General features: G+C 35.2%; 1 protein-coding gene across 9 annotated transcripts in view; it reads left to right on the top strand.

Annotated features, from left to right (window-relative positions):
• Positions 1-24,950, top strand: part of LOC106938268 (discs large homolog 1-like protein) — a 126,804-nt gene that overhangs the window by 75,980 nt on the left and 25,874 nt on the right. For 8 of the 9 annotated variants that reach the window (XM_015020211.1, XM_015020196.1, XM_015020202.1 and 5 more), the window contains 9 exons: positions 2,472-2,525; positions 6,421-6,471; positions 10,035-10,159; positions 10,481-10,650; positions 11,804-11,940; positions 12,098-12,242; positions 15,676-15,808; positions 18,768-18,924; positions 20,216-20,318. In XM_015020211.1, the coding sequence (XP_014875697.1) occupies positions 2,472-2,525; positions 6,421-6,471; positions 10,035-10,159; positions 10,481-10,650; positions 11,804-11,940; positions 12,098-12,242; positions 15,676-15,808; positions 18,768-18,924; positions 20,216-20,318 (1,075 nt within the window). Of the gene's footprint in view, positions 1-1,703; positions 2,348-2,471; positions 2,526-6,420; positions 6,472-10,034; positions 10,160-10,480; positions 10,651-11,803; positions 11,941-12,097; positions 12,243-15,675; positions 15,809-18,767; positions 18,925-20,215; positions 20,319-24,950 lie in introns of those variants that run through there. The other variant, XM_015020258.1, reaches the window with a different exon arrangement.

The following is a 24,950-nucleotide window of genomic DNA, read 5'->3' as shown; positions in this document are numbered from 1 at the left end:
CACACACACACACACACACACACACACACACACACACACACACCCCATCTTGCCACAGTTGTGAAGGGGTCATATAAGGTTACCAAAACACGATGGAGTCGTAACTGTCAGTGATTTTTAGCTAATATTATCATCAGTCAATACTTTGTAAGCGACTGTTTTTTATTGGAAAAGCAAAATAGAGAGATTTTGTTTAAAAATTTTGATAAATAACAAAACAAGTTTATATTAAAATAAAAGCTTGCAATATTTTTTTGGAATCAAAATAGTTTTTTGATTGACTTTAAAGCATAGTGAAGCAGTAGTTAGTGGGTTAGAAAAACATTTAATAACAAAATTAATTAATGATCTTTATTGTAAAAACATTTTTGTACTTCTAAGCTTAGAAAATACATTTTCATTATTTTTGAAACTATTTTGTATTTAAGAATAATTTTATTTATTGTGTCTCTTATCTTTTTGATGAACTCGAGCTCTTTGATCTGAAATGTCTACAATTATTATGTGACATGATCACAAATGTTTCTTTAATTTGTTTTTTTCTTTATTTATAGCTTTATTGTTTTTGTTTTTTGCCAATTTGAAAATCATGTTATTTATACGGAAGATGATTGGGGGCATTGGAAAAAAAAATCTGAATTCTGACATTAATCTCAGGATTCTGAATTTTTTCTCAAATTCTAAATTTAATCTCACAATTTTGATATTTGATATTTTTTCTCAGATTCTGTTAGAGCTCTTGCAGGTAGGAGAAAAAGGAGTAGATTTCTGCTAAAAACTCAAAAATATTTTAGATTAATGTCAGACATTTTCTGGAAAAATCAAGGAAATTTCTGTGTTTCAAAGGTTGCAGACGTTTGACTTTTTTAATTCAGAAACTTCCACACTTTTTCTAGTAAGCTTTAGAGACTAAGATCAAAATTTCTTAGTTTTTTTCTCACAAATTTTAGACATTTGGAGTTTTGGCGAAATGATCTTGTTTTTCGTAGAAAATGTCTGAAATCTATCTCAAATTTTTTTCTCAAGTATCTGACAAGTATTTGACATTCCAAACTTGGAAACTACTTAGGTTTTTCTACCAAAGATTTTTGCCAGGAATGTGCTAATTTTTTATTTTATATTTCACATTTGATCTCATGTTTTCAACTTTCTCCGTTTGGATTTTTATTATAGTTTTTTTTGTCTTTGTGCCTTGTTTTATTTAGATGTAGCTTTTCTGATTAATTTTGAATCTCTCTAACTTTTGATGTTTCCAAAATGATCCACTTTTCTAAACAGTTTCTTCTTCTTCCCACCCATTTTCTGGCGTTCACACGGCGATGACACCAGCTGCAGCTGGCAGCTCACTCTCTCCATATCCATGAACTCCACTTTGCCGCTCTGAACCTTCCCCCACTTCTGCTCTCAGCTCTGTACATTCATCTTTTTTATGTATTCTTCCTGCTTGCATCTGTCTGCACCCTCTGCTCTTCCTGGTTGCTGCAGAGCGGACAGATTGACTCCTCCCACCGTACCTTTAATCCCTCCGAACACCCCCACTCTGTTCCCATGTGGGATCAAGCCTCCAGTTTGACTGACATGCAGTCAGACACGATGGACGGAGAGGGAGAAACACATGGATTCAGATAGTGTGTGTGGGTGTGTGCGCGTGTGGGTGTGTGCGCGTGTGCGCGTGTGTGTGTGTGTTTGAGAGAGAGATAAAAGCGAGAGGAGATAAAGGGCGATGTGTGGAACAGATTAGTGGAAAGCGGTTGATTCTGCTGCCACTCTGTTACACATTTATACTTCGACGTCAGAGCGGACTGTCCATTTGGTTTATGAGCTGGTTTTGTGCTGGTTTAGTTAGTTTTCTAACTTTTTTTGTTGTTGGAGAAGTTGTAGCTTTTACTCAGACTAGCTGTCTTAAAGATGGAGGACCGGACAGAAATCAGGACTAGAGGAAAAGCAGTGGATTGATGCAAATATCCACTGATATTGCTGATATTTTCGGGGTTCAGAAACAGTTCCAACTATTTATTGTTCATAATCCAGTGAGAGAAGTAGCAAGATAAAGAGAAGTAGCATAAAAAGTTGGGTTTATGAATTTAAAATCTCCAGAATGTTGCCTTAATTCAGCTGGTAAGAGTCTGATAATATCCTACCGCTGGAATATGATGTAAGCTGTTAACTTACAGCGTTAAATTCAGTTTACGGCGCCTGTAAAGTGTTTTTTAAAGTGTAGCATAGCGTGGTTGTCAGTGCTGTCCACTATCAGGGCTGTGCAGCATGTCATGCGGCGTACGCAGTCGCTCCATGGTGGTAATCCATAGCAGATGTACTCAACATGCTGTACCAAAACCTGAGACGAGTAAGTCCTGAACCGCTGCCTTCGCTTCAGCTTTCTCAGCTTTCCGCGACCCGGTTTTATTTTCAGACATCTGAGGTTGAAGTCACTGAATTAGTGTGTTTTTTTTGTGTGTGTTTTTTTGCAGGCCAACCCCCCTCCAGTGGTGGTCAATACCGACAGCGTAGACACCCCCCCATATGTGAGTACAGCTTTAATTACATTGATTGAATCAACAGTTTGTGTTGGAACTTCCTGATAATGAAGTTCTACATATGCAATATTTCTAGTCTTATTTGAGGAATTATTGTTGGAGTTTTTTAATGTTATGTCATTCAAATTTGTGGCCATAAGAACAAAAAAAAATAAGTGCAAAACATTTGAGTTGCACATATTTAAAGATTTTCTGTAAACTTCACTGCAAAAACACAAAATTTTACCAAGTAATTTTGGTCTAGTTTCTAGAGCAAATATCTTAGTATACTGGAAATAAGATAAAACTATCTTACAAATAACATTCAGCAAGAAATCGCAGAAAAAGTACCAGTTTCATTGACAGATTATTTCACCTATGACACGATATTTCTCTCACATTATAAGTAAATTAATGTGCCAATGGAACTAGAACTTTTTCTACAATTTTAAGGAATTATTGACTTTAAAAAGCTCCTATATCTTGCTGAAATATTATGTTAAAAAATTAGTTTAGTCTTATTTTAAGTGTGCTAAGATATTTCCACTAGAAACTTTACAAAAATACTTGCAGTGTTTCTGAAAATGCTACCAAGTACTTTTGATCTTTGATAAATATCTTAGTACAACGAAACTAACTTGCTTATCTTTTAAGCAAGATATAGGAGCTTGTTTTAGGTTTAGGTTTTTCCAAATTAATCTGCCAATGGAACTATAACATTCTCATCAATATTAAGAAATTATTGACACAAACAAGCTCCTATATCTTTCTTAAAATTTATTTTTAAATTAGCTTTATCTAAGTGTACTAAGATATTTTCACTAGAAACTAGACCAAAAGGACTTTGTGTTTTTGCAGTGTAGGATAAAATTTTTTTATACTTTTTAATGTATTGTTTTAGGCTTCATCAAGGTAAATATTGGCAAACAGTGTGTCTCTAAAATGACGTCTAAAGCTGTAAGCCTCTCCTCCTGCAGCTTGAATTTGTGTAATGAGCGTTAAACGTTCCTGTCCAGTAAATTGGTGCGTTAAAGACAGTGACGGCCTGGTTTGAACAGAACTCTCCGTCTAGAATTAGATGAATCCAGATGTCATCTCACTGTTGGCCAGCTGCTGCAGGGAATGAATGTGTTGTTGTTAGATAATTTTATTATGTAATTATTGTGGAACTACTCCCTGCTGGACTGAAACTGAAAGAAATTACGAGCAGGGACAGATTCCCTGTAGCCGAATGATATTACTGATGCCACTCACTGTTTGCACTTTTAGTTTTTACGATAAAAGGCATCACATGCATGTGTAACTATAACCCTTCTATGTTCGTCTCAGGTCCAGTAGGTCGACTTCATGACAGAAACACTCAGGTTTCTGTCATGAATAAATTCAGAATAAATGTCTGAATTTATTCTAACAAAAGAGAAAAAAAGTTTGTAGTTAACATCAGTCCAGCAGCTTCTGCCTCTATATAAAAAATAAAATACAATAAATAATCCAAAACAAACTACAAAGCAACAGCTCCCAAGGCACAGTTAGCAGCAGTTAGCAGCAGTTATCAGTCGTAAAACTAAACGTAGCTAAAATGCTCAACATGAATAATAACAGTTAAAAACATATATAAAATGTCGCAAAAATTACTCCTGAAATGCTGTATATGATTAAAATTATCTAAAATATTTGTTAAAATATAATATTTCTAAAGAAAACTCAGAGCTGATCCTAATATTTTGTTCCGTTACCGATAGCAACAGAACAGAGGGGGAGGAGCTGCCAGTTACTGGTTGCTACGGTAACCACCAACTGTCAAGAACAGCAGAACTTAAAATACACCAATACATTTTCTGGAGAAACAACTTCTTGACTAAACAAAATCAATCCAAAGAATACATACATTTTGACAAACTTCACATCTATAATATTTTAAAATAAAACCCTGCTTAGCAAAAGCTAAATAAAAGGATTATTTGTGCAAGAATGAACTGTGTAATGTCACTTTTTAAATTAAGTCACTAAGTTGCAACGTTCAGTCAAAATGGAGTACAGGCGCACAACACATGGCGGTTTTAAAACAGCAAAAAATATAAAATCTAAAGTAATCTGACTGCACAAAGACACAGATTACAGCCAGGCGGATTACATTGGCCCCTGGGACGCCGTTGACCACAGCATGTGTGCGCGCCTGTTTGCTCCACTGCATGCATCTGAAAAAGACATTCAGTCCCAAACATTGAGCATGTCTGGAAAAACATGTCTGTGTTTGCTTCTCATTCGCTTCAGAAATCCACAGCCTCGTATCTCTGCAGGACTGAACGATGTCGACACATTTTTAAGGTTTTAGAGTAAACGTTTCTAAGGGACACTTTTAAATGTGACGTCAGAGATGCTTTAGGGATTTTATTCTTCAGGATTTATACGTCATTCATAAATATTATCTAAATTTACTTTCATAATCTTTAATGTGTGACCTGTGTGAGTGTACAAATAATCTGATCAAGTTAATACTCTGATTTCTTTTAGGTCAATGTAAATGTTTCGTTTTAGTTTATTACACCAGCTGAATTCACTGATGGCTTTGTCTTTGCTAAATGGCACAAAATTCACTTTTTTAACAAGAGAAGCAATGACATCAAGATCTTACGTTGTATTTCTCCTAAAAGGTTTCATTTTGTCTCAGAAAGGGTTCAATGGGTTTAAAAAAGATTCAAAACAAAAAACAAAATAGAAAAAAAATATACAGCAGTTTCTGGTTTAAAATGTATCTTTACAGAATAACTATAGATTGGCCTGCAAAGGCATCAACTTTTGCTGGACGATAAATTGTTCCACAAGTTATAGCGATAAACAATAAAGTTGTTTTGAGACCATTTTCATTTGATATAATAGCAATGGAAAAATAATCCAAGAACACATTCTCAAAGATTGATCAACTTTAAATTCTGATGAACATTTAGCACTGGATCTGGAAGACATTTTAAATATCCAAAATGAATAAACAAAACAAGTGGAACGACAAATAAAATGAATTATGAAGTCTCTGTAAGCAAAATTGTCCCTTAAAAAAGGAGCTAGTTGAGACCAAACGGTGTTTTTGTTGTCCAATTTTTGGTTGAAATAGAAAAACAATAAATCATGCAAATGGAAATGATTGAGTTCATTTTAACTGGTCATGTGATTTATTGATTTATTGATTTATTGATTTATTGCTTATTGTGACAGGTCTAATCACAGATGCTTCTATCATATCGTTATTGAGAAAAAGTTCTTATCTTGATAAAAATTTTTGATTAATCTTGACAATAATAAATTACAATTTAGGATGTTTGAAAATCATCAAAAGTGACTGAATTGTTATTTTTTGATTTTTTTTATTTTTATCAATAAATATCAAAGCATTCAAACCTGCAATTAAATATATTTACTTTTAGGAGTTTACTGATAAGAATCCAACTTTTTTAGTTATTGGTGTCCTGAAAAATCCTGTTTTAAAGTGTGAATGTTTCTTTAACAGGAGTATTTGTGTTTATGGGGATTTGGCTGCAGTTATAGATACTTTAGTCACTTTTATTATCACAATTAACATACCAATATCAGCCTTACTTTAAAGTTTCTTTAGAAAACAAAACTTCTATTTAAAAAAAAAAGTGGAAATGCTTCTTCTGTTGTATATTCTGCATGGATTTAATATGAATATCTCTTTAAACTTTTCACATTTTGCTTAAAAACTTTTACAGCTAAATTTTCTGAGACAAAAATAAAATGTGTTTAATTAAATATGCACAATTGAACAAGTTATTGGGAATCACATTTACATTTTAATTTGAGACAAAACTGTCTTTGAATTTCTTGATAAAGTAGTAATTTGTTTTAATAACGCAGGTTTTTATTCGTGTTTCTTTTTGTCTCACAGGTCAATGGAACAGAAGCAGACTATGAGTATGAGGAAATCACGCTGGAGAGGGTAAAATAATGTTATATTATTTTACACACCAAAAAGAAAACAAAACAAACATTTTTTAAATTTTTGCAAAAACTGTTGTCTCTAATTTTGTAATGAAGAGCAGTTTGTGTCTGACATGGTGATCTACACAGTCTTGAAAATGTATTCTCACTCCATTTTATTGCTTTGCAACCACATACGTCTGTGTAAAATGAAAAGAAAATTATGCCAATCTGAAAAGTTGGTATAAAAAGAGTTAAAAGTAACGTAAAGGAGAACATTAATCAGATTGGTAGCATTAATCAGATTGGAGTTATAGTAACTTTGGAGTATTTGCAGAGAAACTTTTGTTGACAGGGAAATTCTCCAAAAATGTTGCCGTTATTGATGAGTGGGAAGAAAAAAAGCTGCTGTTGAAAATAAATAGAAAACCATTTACATTTTTAAAGTTCTTGATGAGACCAAAATTTAACTTCTTGGTCTACATCCATTCTGTTTATGGAGGAAAACTAACACTGTGCTCATTTTTTATTTTATTTTATTTGTAATACAGTGATGGTTCAAAATGTATGGAAGCCCATTTGTGCCATGAAATAAAAAATAAAAGTCCAACAGGAAGTCAAAATTTGACTTTGACAGTCATAATTATGAGATTCAAAGTCATAGTTTTAACTTTCAAAGTCATGATTAGGAGCTATAAAGCTATAATTTTGACATTCAAAGTCATAATTATGCCATTGAATGTCATAATCAAAGTCATAATTAGGAGATTCAATCAATTTTCACTTTCAGTCATGATTATGAAATTCATAGTCATAATTTCAATTTTCAAAGTTGTAATTATTACTTTCTATCTAATATTTATGACTTTAAATCTCAAAATTATGACTGAAAATCAAAATTATGACTTCCTGTTGGACTTTTATTCTTTCTTTCATGGTGAAAATGAGTTTCCATAGGAACATGCAAAAAGGGGAATTAGTTGAAGGAAAATGAATATTTTTGCAGCCTATTTTAGTCATTCTGTCAAACATTTCATGGTTGTTTACATCATTCAAAAATAGAACTTCCTTCTCCCTTATGTTCAAATCATTCCTCCTCTACCTTCATGTTATTATTTGTCTCTTCTGTCTTTCAGCCTAAGCGTTTTTGTCCATTTCTAAACCTTCTTCGCTGCCCTCTCCATTTCTTCTTCATCATCACCCACTTTCCTTTCACGGGCCTCAGCGATCCCTCTTCCCTGATTGTATTCCCTTTATCTCTTCCCCAAGGCCATCTTTCTGTGTCTCTCTCTATCGCTCCATTCTCCTGTGACCTGGTTCTGTCTGCTTGACTGAATCTGCTTTAAAGTCACAACGGACACACACGCAAACACAGCCGCAGACATTACGCTGGATTTAAATCCATGACGGCGCATGGGGAGAGAGTAAAATAAAAACGTCAGTGTGTGAAATTGTTTTACAAAGAATATCTGTTCTGGTTAGGGCTTGTTTTAGACTTTTTGTTTAGCAAAAATAAAAATATTGCACAAATTTATGTGTATTTATTCACACAAAATATGATTTTGGTAGGTTATATTAAGTTGCTTACATTCTGTTTGTTAGAGATGTGAATATTTCAGTGTCTGGTGATTCGATTCAGAAAACATTTTTAATTCAGAAACCAGTCTAGAAATTCTGTTTAAATTAAATAGACTAAAATACATTTCTTGAGCATTTTAGATCGATTCGGAATTCCTATAACTAGGACTTGCGATTGTTTTTCTACTATTTATTTATTAACACTGAAACAATGTACAACATACCATTAACCTTTTAAAAGGAGAGGTGCATGGTACATTACAGCAAGAAATGCTAATTTCCACCTGCAGACCCTGGACAGGTTCATGTAATAAAGTATGATTTAACAGATTATGGATCTGTTAAGTCATACTTTCACTAAACTGAAAAGCCAGTTTAGTGATTATTCAAATGTCACCACGACTAAAGAACCAAACAAACTACAAACTAGCAGACATTTGTAAACTAAGATGTTATAAAAGACAAAACAGAAGCCAGTTTTTGAATATATACACTGTATTTTTGTAGGGTATTCATGTTCGTGTGATGTTTTTTTTTTTTTAAACATGAAGTTTTAATCCTCTGGACAACTGAGTGATAATGAGAAGTCTTGTTTCGTAATTTTATTTGTATTGTTTCATAACTAATATTTATCTTATTTTAGGGGGGTGTATTAACAGAAAATTCACATTTTTCATGTTTTTGCACCTCCATTTGTGTTTCTACTGCTTCATTTGTGTTTCTACTGTATTAATAGAAAATTCACATTTTTCATGTTTTTGTACTTCCATTTGTGTTTCTACTGTTTTTAAAACATCCCAAGCGCTTAAAAAAAGACACATATCCACTTTTAGGCAATAATTGAATGTTTTTTGGTGTCTAGATAATGACCTGTTATGAAAACATTCAGAAAGTAACGTCACAAATAAGCAGTCACTTCCCCTTGCCTAGTGATCCCAGCCAAGTCCAGCCCGTTACCTAGCAACCCCAGCGAATTCCAGCCTGTCGCCTAGCAACCCAAGCTGAGTTCCAGAGCGTTTGGTCAGTTGGATTCAGCATAATGGAAGAATAATACTAAGCTAAATTTATTTTTTAAGAGTAGTGCCAAAACTTCTGTGTTTCCATTTGATCTCTGTCAGATACCCAGTGATTTACCATAAAGAATATTATTTTAAGCGCGCTGTTCCTATGTCATCAGGATTATATGGAATACTTTTACGATCATTATTCTGCAGTGTGTTTTAGCCACTTTAGGCAGGTTAGCCCAAGTCCTGTGTGGTGATTATTTTGTCATCTGGACCCGCTCAGTGAGGTTTGTGCCAAATCTTTTTGGACGTCTATGTTTCTGTGATCGTGTTACTTTTGTAACAAAAATAGTTCCAGCCAGATTGTGAGACCAAACACTGAGCAGATGAAGAAAACAACAGGTCACATCAGGAAGAAAAGAACAAAAACAACAACAAAGCTTATTTTAGAGAACAACAGTACAGAAAGACCTGCTATTTCTACAGAGTGGAACATATTTCATGAACAAAAAAACACAAACCTATCATTTTGTAATTGCTTAACTCTGATATTCATTTATTTTTCCTCTTCTCCTCAGAAAACTGTATTTCTGAGTGAAACATGAATATTCAGCTTTTGCAAACATAGTATGTGTTTGTTCCTGCATGGTCCAAGTATCTTGTTTTATGATATTGTGGTTTCTTTTTACAAATCGTTGGAAAAACATGGCTGAATTGCTTTTATTTTTAACAGAAAATTAATATGTTTTTTTAAATGTCTAATGTTTATTCACTTAAGTTTTTAGTTTCAAACTTGGACTTAAGCAATATATTTTCGCTGCTCTTGTTGCGCAGTTAGCTGCTTTACAAACATGCCACTTGTTGCTTTCAAACTGAGATTTTACCAAATTAGAACCTAACTTTTAAACTTTAAGAAATTTGAAACTCTTGTGGACGCAAAAATTGTGCATATAAATATTTTTGCCAACAACATGGCCTCTGTTTCTGTTTTTATGAGCAGGGTAACTCAGGACTGGGCTTCAGTATTGCTGGCGGCACAGATAACCCCCACATTGGAGAGGACCCATCCATCTTTATCACCAAAATCATCCCAGGAGGAGCTGCAGCCCAAAATGGACGACTCAGGTAGAATCATTGCTGTTAAATGTATTTACCATTATGAGTTAACATGCATCAGGACAAATTTTTAAGTAAAGTACCTGATGTACTGTACTTAAATTTTGTATGAAATTTTGAAAAGTAGCTAGCAGAAAGTTAGCCTTTAGAAAATTAGATGTGTCGCAGTCCAATGTGTCAATTCTAATTTATTCCCCAGGGAAACATTAACTCCTGGTTGTGTATTTAAATATTTTGGTGTGAGATCTTGCCCGTGTAATAAAAGAAAAATTTATCAGCGGTGATGAAGACGTAAGCAAAAAAAATAAATAAATAAATTTTGCTGTGCAGGGTGAATGACTGCATAGTCCGGGTGAATGACACCGACGTGAGGGAGGTGACTCACAGCGGGGCGGTGGAGGCGCTGAAGGAGGCGGGAGGACTGGTCCGGCTCTGCATACGACGACGGAGGAGCCTCGCTGAGAGGATCATGGATATTAAGCTGGTCAAAGGTCCAAAAGGTGAGCTATTGCTAGGAACACATCGAACTGGAGTAAACAAACTTTATTGTCTTAGTTTTAAAGCAGTGGTGTCAAGCCCATTTTCATTTTGGGCCAAATCCAGATTATGAATTCCCTCAAATGTTATGGAAGAATGTATTTATAAAGTTACCCATTAAAAAAACTGTTAAAATAAATAGCTGTCTTTGCATTACTTCTGAAAATTAAATAATAATAAACATCTTTTCACATTCACTGGAAAATTAACTGTCAGAAATTGTGTTAAAATCAACTTTATTCCCTCATCAAAAACGTACCTGGAGTGTTGCCTTGATTCTTTCATGCATGTTTGAGAAATCCTTTGGTCTCTATGGCAACCATTCAGCTGTGCAAAACACCTGGGTGGACCTAGCTCCACCCTCGAGGATGAAGCTCCTCCCCCAGTCAGCTCCTTCAGACTAGCCAGTGCAATTAGCAAACACCTGTTGAAACTGTGCATCTGCTGAGCTGATTAAAATGTCAAAAGGTTAATAGAGGAGTCATGCTGTGATGACTTCCTGAAGACGGCGTTTCAGAAAGAGTAGATGTTTTTAAAGAGACAGAGGCCCAATTTCAAGGCGCTAAAATACAAAGTGAAATTTCTTTAAAGTCATATTTTTTATAGAAATATGCAGCATTTTTAAAACTGAAGGTTTTGATTGTGCCTGGAAACACATAACAGGTCATATAATTGAACCTATCATAATACGTCACAAGTAATTGAAGTAACCCACGGGCTTTGAGTTTGACACATCTAATTTAATAATATAAGACCAGATATAAGTCTACAACAAGAAGAAACCCATTATTCTTTTTTGCTCTCACTCATAGCATTCTCTAAAAATATCAGTAGATACCTAAAATAGAAATGTAACATTAGTCGTCCAAATTATCTCATGAGTATTTTTCAACCAAATATAAAAGTAAAATCAGTCAGCTCAGGAAGCAGACAGCTAATTATTAGTTAAAACAGCTTGTGAAACACTACGAGGCAATAATAACAGATATACTTCAAATGTTTAAGTTCCCAGTATTAGCTAAAGTCCGTCAAAATGTATTTAATTAACTTTTTAATAATAAGGAACATTTAGTTGTACCTTGGTGGCATTCATGACCTTTAAATGTTTTCTCTCAGGTTTAGGGTTCAGCATAGCAGGCGGTGTTGGAAACCAGCACGTTCCTGGTGACAACAGCATCTATGTGACCAAAATCATCGAAGGAGGGGCTGCACACAAAGACGGGCGGCTACAAATAGGGGATAAACTTGTTGCTGTGAGAAACGTTTTTTTATTCTTTCTATTGTGTTTTCTCGTTTAGGTTCCAGATTCAGACACAAGTTCACTGTTTTACACCGGCATAAACATTTTATAGCTTCGTTTCTGTGGTGTTTCTGATGTTTAATCATGGTTTTTCCTTCTTTTCTATGAAGGTAAATGCTTCTTGCTTGGAGGAAGTGACTCACGAAGAGGCAGTTGCGGCACTAAAGTCCACTCCGGACGTCGTGTACCTCCGTGTCGCCAAACACAGCTCCCTTTTCATTAATGACAACTTCCCTCCACCCGATGTCACCAACTGTGAGTACAAACCTCACATTCGCTCTGCAAGCTAATGCAAAGTCAGTTTCTTCAAATATCTTTTTAATGCTAGCAAACAGTCTGCATACAGTCATCTTAGGCATCAGTTGTGTTAGTTCTGGGCCTTTAATTAATTTAAATAATTTTTCCTTTAACAAATTAATGTCAGTAATAGTAATTGTAGTTCAGGGGTCTGTACCCTTTACAATACAAAGAGACATTTTTGCAATTAATCAAATAAAAACTCCTTTAGTTTTGCACAACCTTGTGAAAAAAGACAACCAATAATTTATTGATAAATATGTACTAAAGGAAACTTGTAATTTTTAAAGAACCACATTTTTTTCCTATTTTTTAGGTTTTAAAATAAAGAAAAATAGTACATTTTTCAAAAAGAAGAGGGATATTTTTGAAAGTGTTAAAAACCTCATTGTTTCCAGTCTAATGGCAAGAAAACAGATTAAAAGAAATGTTACTGGTTCTCTTAGGGCAGGGGTCCCCAAACTTTTTCCTGCGAGGGCCACATAGCTGTTCCTTTTTCTGGTCGGGCCGGTCTTAGTTTTTGGAGAAAGAAACCTTAGAAAATTCTGGTCGATGGGGAGGGGTGGAGGTTCCGACGACACATTCGCGCTTTTAGATAGATTTTTACCCAGAATGCAAATGGAAAAAACCGTGAGTGAAACGGTGACTGGGACTGACTAGTATATATTCCATTGAGGGAAAGTTAGTTTCACATCTGCTCAAGCCCCCTGGTGGTTGAAGAAAAATCCACATATAAACCAGAAAATACAATATATGAAAAAAAACACTGAATGCTCTCTGGTATGAGGAGGCGGGCCAGAGGAGGCGGGCCAGATCCGGCATTGTTCAGGGGGCCGGACCAAATGACGTGGCGGGCCGGATCCGGCCCGCGGGCCGTAGTTTGGGGACCCCTGTCTTAGGGTCATTCTGTTGTGGAAACGCAAAAAAACTATTCCATAAAAATACAAAAAAAAACACTGCATGTTTAATTGGCTCTGTATTTGAACTGCACGTATGATAAAAATTCACTTTTGTAATATTTTTATACTTCCATTTGAGTTTCTGCTGCTTCTAAAAAAAAAAGCCCAAGCACTTAAAAAACACCTCGTCAGTTTTTAGCATTAAGTTGATGTTTTTTCGTGTGTCTGGAAAATGATGTTTTCATAATGTAACGTCACAATTTAGCAGCCACTGCACCTCTCCTAGTGAAGTCCAGCCCGTTACCTAGCAACCCCAGTGAAGTCCAGCCCGTTACCTAGCAACCCCACCATAGCCCAGCGCCGTTACCTAGCAACTCAAGAACTGAGCAGATGAAAATCTTATCTAAGAATTATTTTGTGTACAAAATGTAATTAAATGTTTTGTTTAGCCCTTAGACATATGCTAACCTGATCAAGGAAGCACAATAGGCCACTTTTTAAAAAAAAATAATTTGTTCTTTAGTCAATGTTATTAAGAGCCAATAAACTGCAACAAGAGCCACTTGTTGTATTTTATTGTGGATTATATATTACAGTATGTACAAAATAATATATGTAATCCTCTCTCATACTTTCTCATGTCTTTTAGAGCATTTGGTTTAATCATGTGGCTGCTGCAAATTTCACTCAAGCTGAAAAGATGTAGCTTTATTGTGAAAAGTCAAACTGATGTTTGAGATGCTAAAGTTTGATTAGCTTTAGCATCTCATCCACTAAAATAACAGGCAAAATGTCTCATGGATAAACATAACAGATTGATATCCAAGGCATAACACATGAAAGTTTCCAAGCAGCCATTTGTAATTGCAGTATAGCTCATACTATTTCTCCAGAAACTATTGCAGTTCAGTGAACTGTGCAGCTCTAGTTGAAACCTTTGCCACACTGGGGCACACTTTTTAGTACTGCTGCCTTGCAGCAAAAGCATAATGGGTTTGCATGTTCTTGGTGTGGTTTCTGGGTCATCCAGCCTCCTGCAGTTCAAAAACGCACCGTCTAGATTCCCCCTGGGTTGTTTGTCGTGTGTAGCTCTGTGTTGTCCTATAATGGACTGGCAACCTGCCCAGGGTGTAAATTTCTCATTATTTATCCACTGGGAGTTTCCACCACTCTCCCAAAACCTTCAAAGGATTAATCAGATGTAGAAAATGAAATTCTGGTTTGTGTTTCAACAAAACAGTTATCCCAAACCCAAATCGAACTTGTTTTTGGAATAAGTGGAGGGCTACCATTAAACTTCTGGAATGGCCTCATTAATATGTTTTAAAGTTGGTCCGTGCCACAAAACCAACCAGTTTAAGTGATTTATGCCTTTTCCGGTAATAAAAGTGATCAATTATCCTTCAAGAATTATGACAGATTGTTTATCTGCAGTTGCTGTTGCTTAGAGAAACCCGCAATAAATGTTAATTTTGCACTATTTCATTCATTATAATACATAAACTTTGCTCTCGCCACTGAAATTATAAAGAATTCAGGTAGAGCAGAAGTTAAACAAGAAAAGAAAGGAAGGAGCGAAGGTTTGCTCCTACGCATGAAGTCTTTAAGGCTTTGAATAGTGAGGCGTCAGAGTGACTCACCCATGATTCATAAACTTAAAAGCATCCAAGGTGAAAACGTCAAAAGATGGCATGCTGTAAAAAAAAAAAAAAAAAAAGTAAAAATGTGGAAAGTAAGATGGAGTTTGTCAAAAGGCTGGTGTATCTGTAGGATTTAATTAATGAGGTAAATCAGGTAAACTTACAAAACTTACAAAGATACTCTTTTGTGTCATGAAGAATGGAGCTGAAGCAGAACCAAACAAGGAGGCGTAGTTAAGGATTTATTAATAATAATAATAATAATAATAATAGTAATAATAGTAATAATATCAAGTGATTCTATCTAGAGATTAAATTCTTTTAAATTTAATTATTTTAATGCAGCAGTGAAATCCTACTGATGCCAATGGATTTTTTTAAAGATCATTACACTGCAAAAACACAAAATTGTACTTAGTAATTTTTGTCTAGTTTCTTGCACAAATATCTTAAAAATTAACTTACAAGTAACTATTCAACAAGATATAGAAGCCTGTTTAAGTAAATAATTGATTAATATTACTAAAAAAGTATTAGTTCAATTGGCAGATTATTTCACTTAAGACAAATTTTTCATGTTATAAAATAATCAAGGAATAATTTATTAAAACAAGATCCTATATCTTTCTGAAAAGTTACTCGAACATTAGTTTTGTCTTATTTTAAGCGTACAAAAATATTTGGAGTGGAAACTAGACCAAAATATTTTGCTTTTATGAATCTAACTTACCATTAAATATTTGAATTTTTAACTAATATAGGTTGCTTTTTTAATGCAAACTGCAGTAAGCTCCAAAATTATGATGCTTAAAACATTTTTGTTTGATTAAAAAACTATTTGTTTTCCACCAGCATATTCCCCACATCAGGACAACCACGTTAGTCCGTACATGAGTGGGAGCCAGTCCGTAAGCCCCGCCCCTTTGACCACGCCCAGATACTCTCCGCTGCCCAGGAGCCTGACGACAGACGAAGACGTTCCCAGGTGAGAATATTATTGACCCCTTTGACGTGACGTCACGCACTCCAGAACTCCGCCCTCTTCGCCATGACGGACATCAAAACAACCAATGCGCTCCTTTAATTCTAGTCTAAAAACAGATATCTGTAACCTGCACTCATACACGCCATTGAGGTGTGCATTAATTAAATTCCTTCTGAATATCATTGATGGCCACACTCCAGTCCGGTAGGTGGCGGTAAATGCACCTTAAGTTGGTTGCTATCCGCCAATAAAACACAAAAGAAAAAGAAGAAGAAGACGACAACGACGACGACGAAGTAGAAGAAAAAATCATCTGTAACCTAATACCGCGTTTAGGTATCATTTCAACCTGTGATCATTTCACTTTTAAAATGATCACAGGTTGCTGCGCGGCCGCCTGCACAAACAGACAACAATGCAAACCAAACTTGTCATTTTATTGTATAACTTTTGATGAGGAAAGATACGGCGGCGATGGACAGCAGCCGTCAATCATAATGACTGGCAGCCCTCGGTTTAATCGCAGATTTAATGAGAACTCTTTTTACACGGTAAGAAGACTAACGTTCATATACTTTACAAGTAAGTATGATTAGAAATATAGGGAGAAGGTACGCGTCTAACCGTAACCATGGAGACAGTGCCGTACCGTCATGTAGCCTAGCATGTATGGAAAAAACTGGTTAGCATCTCGTCTTCTATAAGTTTTAATGCAGCTCCGATGTAAAAGGAAACGCTGTTTATGACACAGTGATATAAATCACATGGTATGAATTCAGGTAAAGTCGGTAATTTCATGAACACATCAGGAGAGAGGAGGTACGGGTCGGTTTCTAAGCTAGCTGTTTCCAATTTTTGTAAATACCGCCGTCTATGAGCCCCAATTTGTATGGTCACATACAAATTAGCTCGACTCGAACAGGTAGAAGCCACAAATAACCTGGCAAAAACAACTTTGGAAAACAATTTAAGTTGCTCTGTTCAATACACCCGTCCCAAACGTCCGACGTCCGTCATTGCGCCTCGAATGGTTAAGTGACGTAGTTGCAGAGGGTGAATACTCCCTCTGCACAATTAATATCTATATATATTTTCAATCTATCTGTTTCTCTTTCGGGTTTGTTTATTATCCTTCTCAGAGATTTATTCTGACCCAAGAGCCTTTTTTTTTTATCCAGTTATGACTTGTTGAGGTTCCCATATGAACTGAGTGACCTCTATCATTTTCTTCCCACTCTGCAGCTGCTTGTGTGTGTTGTTAGCAGTGAAAGGCAGATGGCTGTGTGAATTTTAGTCCGGCGTGTAAACTCAGGTCACATATGTGCTCATATACACACAAACACACTCAGATTTCCTCCCAGTGCTGCTCCACTGTCTTTAATCCATTTTAATGGAGGGATTAAAGCCCATCCAGTCCTCGTCACTCCACTTGCATCACCGTGGTTACCAGAAAATGACTCATTTCGTCACAAACCTTTGGGCCAATGAGCGAGCGTCCACTATAATAAATCTGATAAGACCCAGACTGAACGCAGGATGGTCATTTTCTCTAGTTTTTTCTCTAGTTGCTATTTTGCTTTTCTCTAGTTGCTATTTTCTCACAGTAGTCATGTAAATTTAACAAATTGTCTACTTAAATCTATTTTTGTACCTTTAATCCGTCTCTAACCACTTTTAGATTGAAACATTTAATACTTAATTAGTAGTAATATTTTCCCAGTTCTGTATTTTATTACTATTTCATGCAATATACATAAAAACTAGTTATGAAGACATATGTTTTTGATGTTGCTATGTTTCTATTCAGAAAAACCAGGATTAGTAAGCTTGTTATCCAGCTAAAGTACGTTTTTAAAAAAAGAGGTAATGTGCATTGTTCAGGATTTTTATCAATATTTAGGAATTATTTACTTAAACCAACCTCATATATCTTTCTGAAAAATTACTTGCACTTTATTTTTGTCTTATTTCAAATGTACCAAGATATTTACGATTACCAAAATGCATTTATTATCATGACAAATGATACATTTCTTATCAAGATAAGATTTTGATATATTGTTGTCACAGTAAGTTCCAACTAATAATGCTTTAAACCTTCCAAAAGTGCCCATGTTGTTATATTTTACCTTTTTTCTCAACTGTATGTTCAATAAATGTGTTTCAATAAATACAGTGCATTTGAAAATATGCAGGGTTGCATAATATATCGGCACCAACATTGGTACCGGCCGATATTAGTCATTTTTTTAACATAACGCTATCGGTCCAATAAATAAAACTGGGCCAATATGAATAACTAATATTTAATTTTATCTGTTTCTGATTGGGTTGAACCCCAAAGATGTCAAAATCGCTGTGAAATATTTGTAATATCTGTAAATATCAGCTATCGACCATAAAATCTGTAAATATTACAAACTGGATATTGATACCGGCCCAAATTTTTGTATTGGTGCGTCCCAAAAAATATGATTTACTGAAGCTAGTGTGTATTTTAGTGATACAAATTAAGCTTCTAGATGTGACTGGTGTCCTAAAGAAGAGTATTGCAAAGGGAAGGCAGGGGTGTCCAAACGTTTTGCCTAAAAAGCAAAATTGAAATGGACATTATTTGAATAAAGAAAATTAGTCAAAGGAATCTACATCATTGTGGATTTAAAATAAGAACTTACTGGCCTAGATTTTGTTTTAAAACATTAATTACATAAAAATACTTTGTGTAATATCAAAATTAGCTGTGTGTGTAAGAATACTGGTCAGTTGTAGGAGCTGCTAAAAACTGAGAAAGTGTTATCCTGACATCTGCTGGTGAATGTAATGCATAACCTCAAAGTAAAATTCTTCCTCCATCTGAAATATTCCATCACCATCACATCAGTTATCATCATATGATATGTCATCCTACACACTGTTTTCATTTGTTTCACCTCTGCTCTGTGGTTTGTGTTTCTCTTAGAGAACCCAGGCGAGTGGTTCTGCAGAGGGGATCCACGGGTCTCGGCTTCAACATCGTTGGAGGGGAGGATGGTGAGGGGATCTTCATCTCCTTCATCCTGGCTGGAGGTCCAGCCGATCTGTGTGGAGAGCTCCGAAAAGGAGACCGCATCCTGTCGGTACGAACTAAAATCTCTTCCAGGACGGTTTTGGTCTTCATTACGATTGAGGAAAAAGTACTAGCTTCACTGACAGATAATTAATACTTCACTGATTGAAGATTTTTCTTTTCTTTTTTGGTAAATTGCTGCAGCTGAAATTAAGGATGTCTTGGTTTTCATTCATATTATTAGTTTTTGGTATTTTATGCCAATTTTATAATTGTCTTGTTATTTTTACCAAACTTAATTTTATTTTCTGTTTCATCATTTATCTACCTGTGATGATTGTTGTGAAGCACTTTGGTCAGCTGAGGTTGTTGTAAATGTGCTATAGAAATAAACTTTGATTTGACTTGATGTTATAAGTGAAATAATCTGCCTATTGAACATCACTGCAAAAACACAAAATCTTACCAGTTGTTTTTATTCTATTTTCTAGAGCAAATATATTATTAGACTTGAAATAAGACAAAACTAACTCTTATTTAACTTTTCAGGAAGATATATGAGCTTGTTTTAAGTCAATAATTCCTTAATATTGATGAAAAAATGCTAGTTCTCCTTGCAGTTTTAGTATACAGCAACAACACGCTAGCTAACTTTAAGATGGCAGCAAAGAATGCGGGTAGCCATGGCAACCAGTGACAGTTTAAAGACCATTTTAGTTATAACAAGTCATGTTTTCCGTGTTATAAGTTAAATAATCTGCTTATTTTACAAGTGAAATAAGCTGCCAAATTGACAATCATTAGTAACAATTTTGTATGACAACTTACCTTATCAAGCTGTGATAAACAGCTGCAGCGTACGACGCCGGCTAACTTTAAAACGGCAGCATACGATGCGGGTAACCATGGCAACCAGTGACAGTTTTAAAGGCCAGAATTCCATTTTAAAACCTGCAGGATTCCTCTTTTAGATGTTTTTTTAAATGTCTAGAGAAATCTGGAAAAAAAAAATAAAAAATTGGAGCATTCTAACCAACTGCAGCCTGTTTGGCTGTGTGAGTTGAGGCAGGCTGGCCTGGTTGTTTGTTGAAGTCATATTTTCTGGAGTGTGGGAGTTGAAGCTTCAAATGAAAAATGGTTTTAATTTTTTTAAGAAGGGATTCAAGATTAATATAATCCCCAGACTGCAGAGGTGCTTAATATCCCTATAGAGTTACGTTATTATTTATTCATGCAAGAGCACTCTGGAGAATAATTTTGATGTATTAAACACACAGATGCTAGCCGGACGCACTGACCCACTAAGATGCACTTTGAATATTAGGATCTGGGCTCAAAGAGTTTTGTGTTTGTATGTGCAGGTGAACGGGGTGGACCTGTCCAGTGCAACACATGAGCAGGCAGCTGCAGCTCTAAAGAATGCTGGGCAAACAGTGACTATTGTAGCTCAGTACAGACCTGAGGGTAAGTAGAAGAGATGTGAGAAACTGTAAAACTTTAAATCACGTTCTGATGAAGAAGAGTTGAATGCTAAATAATTAGAAATATCTTAGATCTATCTGTACCTGTCTTTTCTTGGGTAAACCTTCCACAGAAATGTTACATTTCACATTCTTAAATAAAATATTTAGTCAAAGGTAGAATTCCTATTTTAAAGAGTAAAGGTAAGGAGAAACATTAGTGCCATGTTTGTGCCATTTTTGGATTAAAAATTTGGATTTGCTTTGGGAATATTACAGTCATGTTCATTGGTACTATTTTTAAACAAATGCACAAAATGCTGAATTTATATTTGAAAAGATCCCCATTAATAAAATTAAATAAAATACTCTTTCAGCACCTACATTTTCATCACAAATATGCACAAAATTGTGTCAATATTCCACTTTTTCAAAATTACATAATTTTGCAATTGCCATATTTCCATTAAATAAGGAATAATGTGAATAATGTGTTTACACAATAAGTCATTAAAAAACCTGCCACGCCACGGCACTCCATCTACTTCCTGTCGTCTTCTTGTTCCTGGTTTGTACCAGTGGTAACATCCCGTTGCAGTGTTTCTGTTGCAGTTTTTCAAAATAAATTTACAGTTTTATTTTGTTTCTAAGCCTCATCTTGACTCTTGCTCTAGATTTCTGCAACTTGAACACAACTGAACTTTTGGCTTCTCAATCTCAATCCTGTCAATTTTTTTCAGACTCTTCTAACCAATTTAACTTAACTTTACCAATTATCTTTCCATGATAAATAGTCAAATCGATTGATATTTTTGCCAAAAGCTTGTAGATGGATTTAAAAAATAGGTAACACTTTATTTGAAGGCGTGTGCATAAGACTGACATGACACTGTCAAAAACATGGATTAACTCCTGTCATGAACATAAAGAAGTCTTTATGAATGTTTATGACAGTTGTCATGAAGTGTCATTCGGTAAATAATGACACTTTTAATGCAAAGTTGCTCTAAAAGTTGCATTGAAAGTCCATTAAAAGTGCCAACTTTGCTTTAAATTATCATAATTTCCAAAATCATGCAAAGTTGGCACTTTTAATGGACTTTCAATGCAATTTTTAGAGCAACTTTGCATTAAAAGTGTCATTATTTACTGAATGACACTTCATGACAACTGTCAAACATTCATAAAGACTTCGTGACAGATGTTATGTCATGTTTATAACAGTGTCATGTCAGTCTTATGCACACGCCTTCAAATAAAGTGTTACCAAAAATATTCTGTAGTTTCTCATAAGCTTTCTAACCAATGTTTGAGATTTCAACAGAAGATGAAAACACATCCAAAAGTAAAATCTTTGGTTGCTCTTGCTACATTTAGTTGTTGAGGATGGGCTGAGGACCGTCTGACTCAGAAGGTGTAACCTTGGAAACCAGGTTGTAAATAATGAGTGGTTTAGGGTGGTCGATCACACTGTTGTAAATCAATTTACAAATGGACACACACAGAGACATTTTCACCACATTTGTCCCTGTGATCCCTGATTTAGTGCTGGAATGTCTCTTCTGGAGGAAGATGTGTGTTTGATATGTTTGTGTGACGCCATAATGAAATATTCAGCCAGAGAAGCCAGAGCTTGTTGTAACAAAGGCGCCACACAGGATTGCTGGTTCTCTCTCTGTTTGCTCAAGTTCACCTCTTGACCAGTATTGTCACAAAATTTAACAATTTTATTCATATTTATTGATGTGATTGAAAGGAATAATATTAACATTACCAGTTTTTGTTCTCAATCTCATATGTAGCTATGATTTAAGAGCCTGATGTGTTTGAAATTAAACAAGTCAGAGTGCTTTTGTTGTAAGCCACTTTGATTTTCACTTTGATCTCAGTGCTGCATCTGTTGTTTGATGCCGTTTGAAAAGTTTCTAACTTTCATACATTTTCAACTTTACATCATTCTTTGCCATCGGCCTTCAAATGTAGCTTACTGTAGTTTCAGGAGTTTTCACTTACGTCACCATAATAAATGCTCATGTGAATGCATAACATCATGGATTAAGCTGAGTATTAAAACATTACTATGAAGACGTTTTGTTATCTATTTTTTCATATGTTGGGCTAGTAATTATTTCAGAATAACATTTCAAAGCCTCAAAAGCCAGAGTGAACAGTCCAATACCAGCAAGGGCTAAGGTTGTAAATACCTGTACTACCAAATATAAATGCAAACAATTAATTAACTTACAATTAATTTATGGCTTATAAGATTAAAATTAGTTACAGTCGATTAACTAATAATATCCACTTAGACCTTCTTTCACTGTTGTAGTTTGACCTCCGTCCAGCAGAGGGCACCACTTAAACTGAGTCATTGATATAGAATTAAAGATGGCGACTGAGTCATACCAGAACAGGAAAGAGAAACGGTCCAAATAGAGTCCAATGTGGGATGAAAAATGAACTTTATTCGGTTCTGTTTTGAGAGGTGAGGATGATGTGGCAGAAAAGCAGAGAGGTCAATGCAGAAAAAACATGATGGAAAAACATGAGGAAGCTTATTGATTGATCATTAGTCAATCGATCAGATGAATCCACTTTACATTAACTCTTTAATGCAGGTTGGAACTTTGATTTAAGCTGCACATTTCTGTGTGTGTGTCTTTTCTTTTTTATTAGGATTTAGGTTAATGAAGAGTTCCTGCAAGTGAGCGAGAAACTGTCAGTTATAAATATTGTATGAAATGCTAACAAGAATAAAAGATAAAAAGAAGCCTCATCCAGCATATCTCATGCAAAAACAATCACTGGAGTAATAATTAACAACAAGATGCCATGCAGGTATAAAACAGAGCAAATTACATCAACTAACAATGCTCCAAATTGCTTAATTAAGGAAATGTCATGTGAGTTTATGGTAAGAATCCTAAGGAGATTATCTGCTGATATCGATTTAATACTGCAGATTAGTAAATATGTGGATATTTTGTGTTTTCTGGATAACTTGAAGGTTGAACTGTCTTCAAAAACGGTTTACTGCCAAACAAAACTTACATCTTTTCAAAAACATGACTCGGTTATAAAGCTCTCTCTGCATTACTGGAAATCTGCAAATAAAATAAAATCCTCCAGCTTGTAGTACAGAAATGTTTGCACACATTTTAACAGAATCACAGTATAAGCTTTTTTCTACAATAAATATTTCAAATAAACAGATTTTTCCAACTTATAAGTGTCTGGTTTGAGACTCACAGTCACAGCTTGATAACTTTGCCTAAAACTTGTTCAGTTTCATGGTATGAAGGCAAAAAATTAAAGCAAAAACATATAATGTAATCGTATTGCTTTAATTTGAAACCAAGAAGGAAAATGTACCATATTGTTAATTTAATTTATGTTGTTTACTTGTTGTTGTTTTGATTTTTATGCCTTAGTTAAGCTAGCTTCAGTGTGGTTAATTTTCTGACTGATCTGGTTGAGTTGGGGGTAAAATTGGTCAATTTCTCTAATAATTTGTTAGAATTTGACAAAGTATTTTGTAATATCTACTGCAGATGATTTTCCAGTTTAATCAGTGAGTGTGTGATAAATGTAGCTGCAGTATAAAAATAGAGTTTTGAACAGTTGTCTGAACAGATGGTTGTGCTGCTGATCGCTGGGAGAAAACATGCTTGTTTTCTGCTTAAAATCTGCAAAATGTGAGTCATTTAAAGTCAGAAAAATCATGTCAGACTGTGACTACGGGCCTGGACCTGAACCTGATGAGATTTTAACAAAATAATCTTAAACACGTCAGCACCAAGTGACTTTTAAAATAAACTCATTTGTTGCAGTTTATTAAAATTAAAGTTTTAAATACTAAATAATTGCAGTGGAGTTCTTGTAATATCAATCAGCCAATTCTCAAAATGAATTTTCATCTCGCTCCCTCTTACACAGCGATTCTCTAAAGCTAATGTTGATGAAGCAGATGAGTGTGTGTGTGTGTGTGTGTGTGTGTGTGTGTGTGTGTCTGTGTGTCTGCGTCGTGACACTCCTACAGTCTTTCCTTGTGACTGTCCAATGAACTCTGCATCAAACCTTCTGGCCACGCTGCGTTTTGGTTCAGCTCCTCGCTGGCGCCTGCTCATCTGAGGTCCATGTTTGTCCCATTCCCATGGCGCCGGCGTGCCGCTCTCCCTCTGTTTCACACGCAGCTCTTGCCAAAAAGACAGGAGCTCATAACAACCTCCAGCAGCAGGAGAGGAAAAGTGTCTGTGTGTGCAGGTCTCCTCCTGTTATTGGTATTAAATATGGAGCTGCAGCCAAACACAGAAAAGCACAACACAGCTAAATATGGTGTGTGTGTGTGTGTGTGTGTGTGTGTGTGTGTGTGTGTGTGTGTGTGTGTGTGTGTGTGTGTGTGTGTGTGTGTACAGATAGATAGATAGATATAATGTAAAAAGATACAGGGAGTGAAAAATGGCTGATTTCAGCATCAGATGTAGATTTGTTTGTGTGTAAAATTATTTCATAGTAAGTTAGCGTCCTGAATGTGTTTATTGTAGCTATGAGCAAGTATAAATACTAAAGATGCACTGATAAGAAAATTTGGGCCGATATCTAATATTTCTGTTACAGCCAATAACCAATATTTACC

The sequence above is a fragment of the Poecilia latipinna genome, unplaced genomic scaffold (assembly GCF_001443285.1).
Source record: "Poecilia latipinna isolate Pla-1442-1.1 unplaced genomic scaffold, P_latipinna-1.0 Scaffold82, whole genome shotgun sequence".
Taxonomy (NCBI): Eukaryota; Metazoa; Chordata; class Actinopteri; order Cyprinodontiformes; family Poeciliidae; genus Poecilia; species Poecilia latipinna.
Note: the sequence above shows the minus strand (reverse complement) of the source record. Positions and strands in the feature narration are given on the sequence as shown.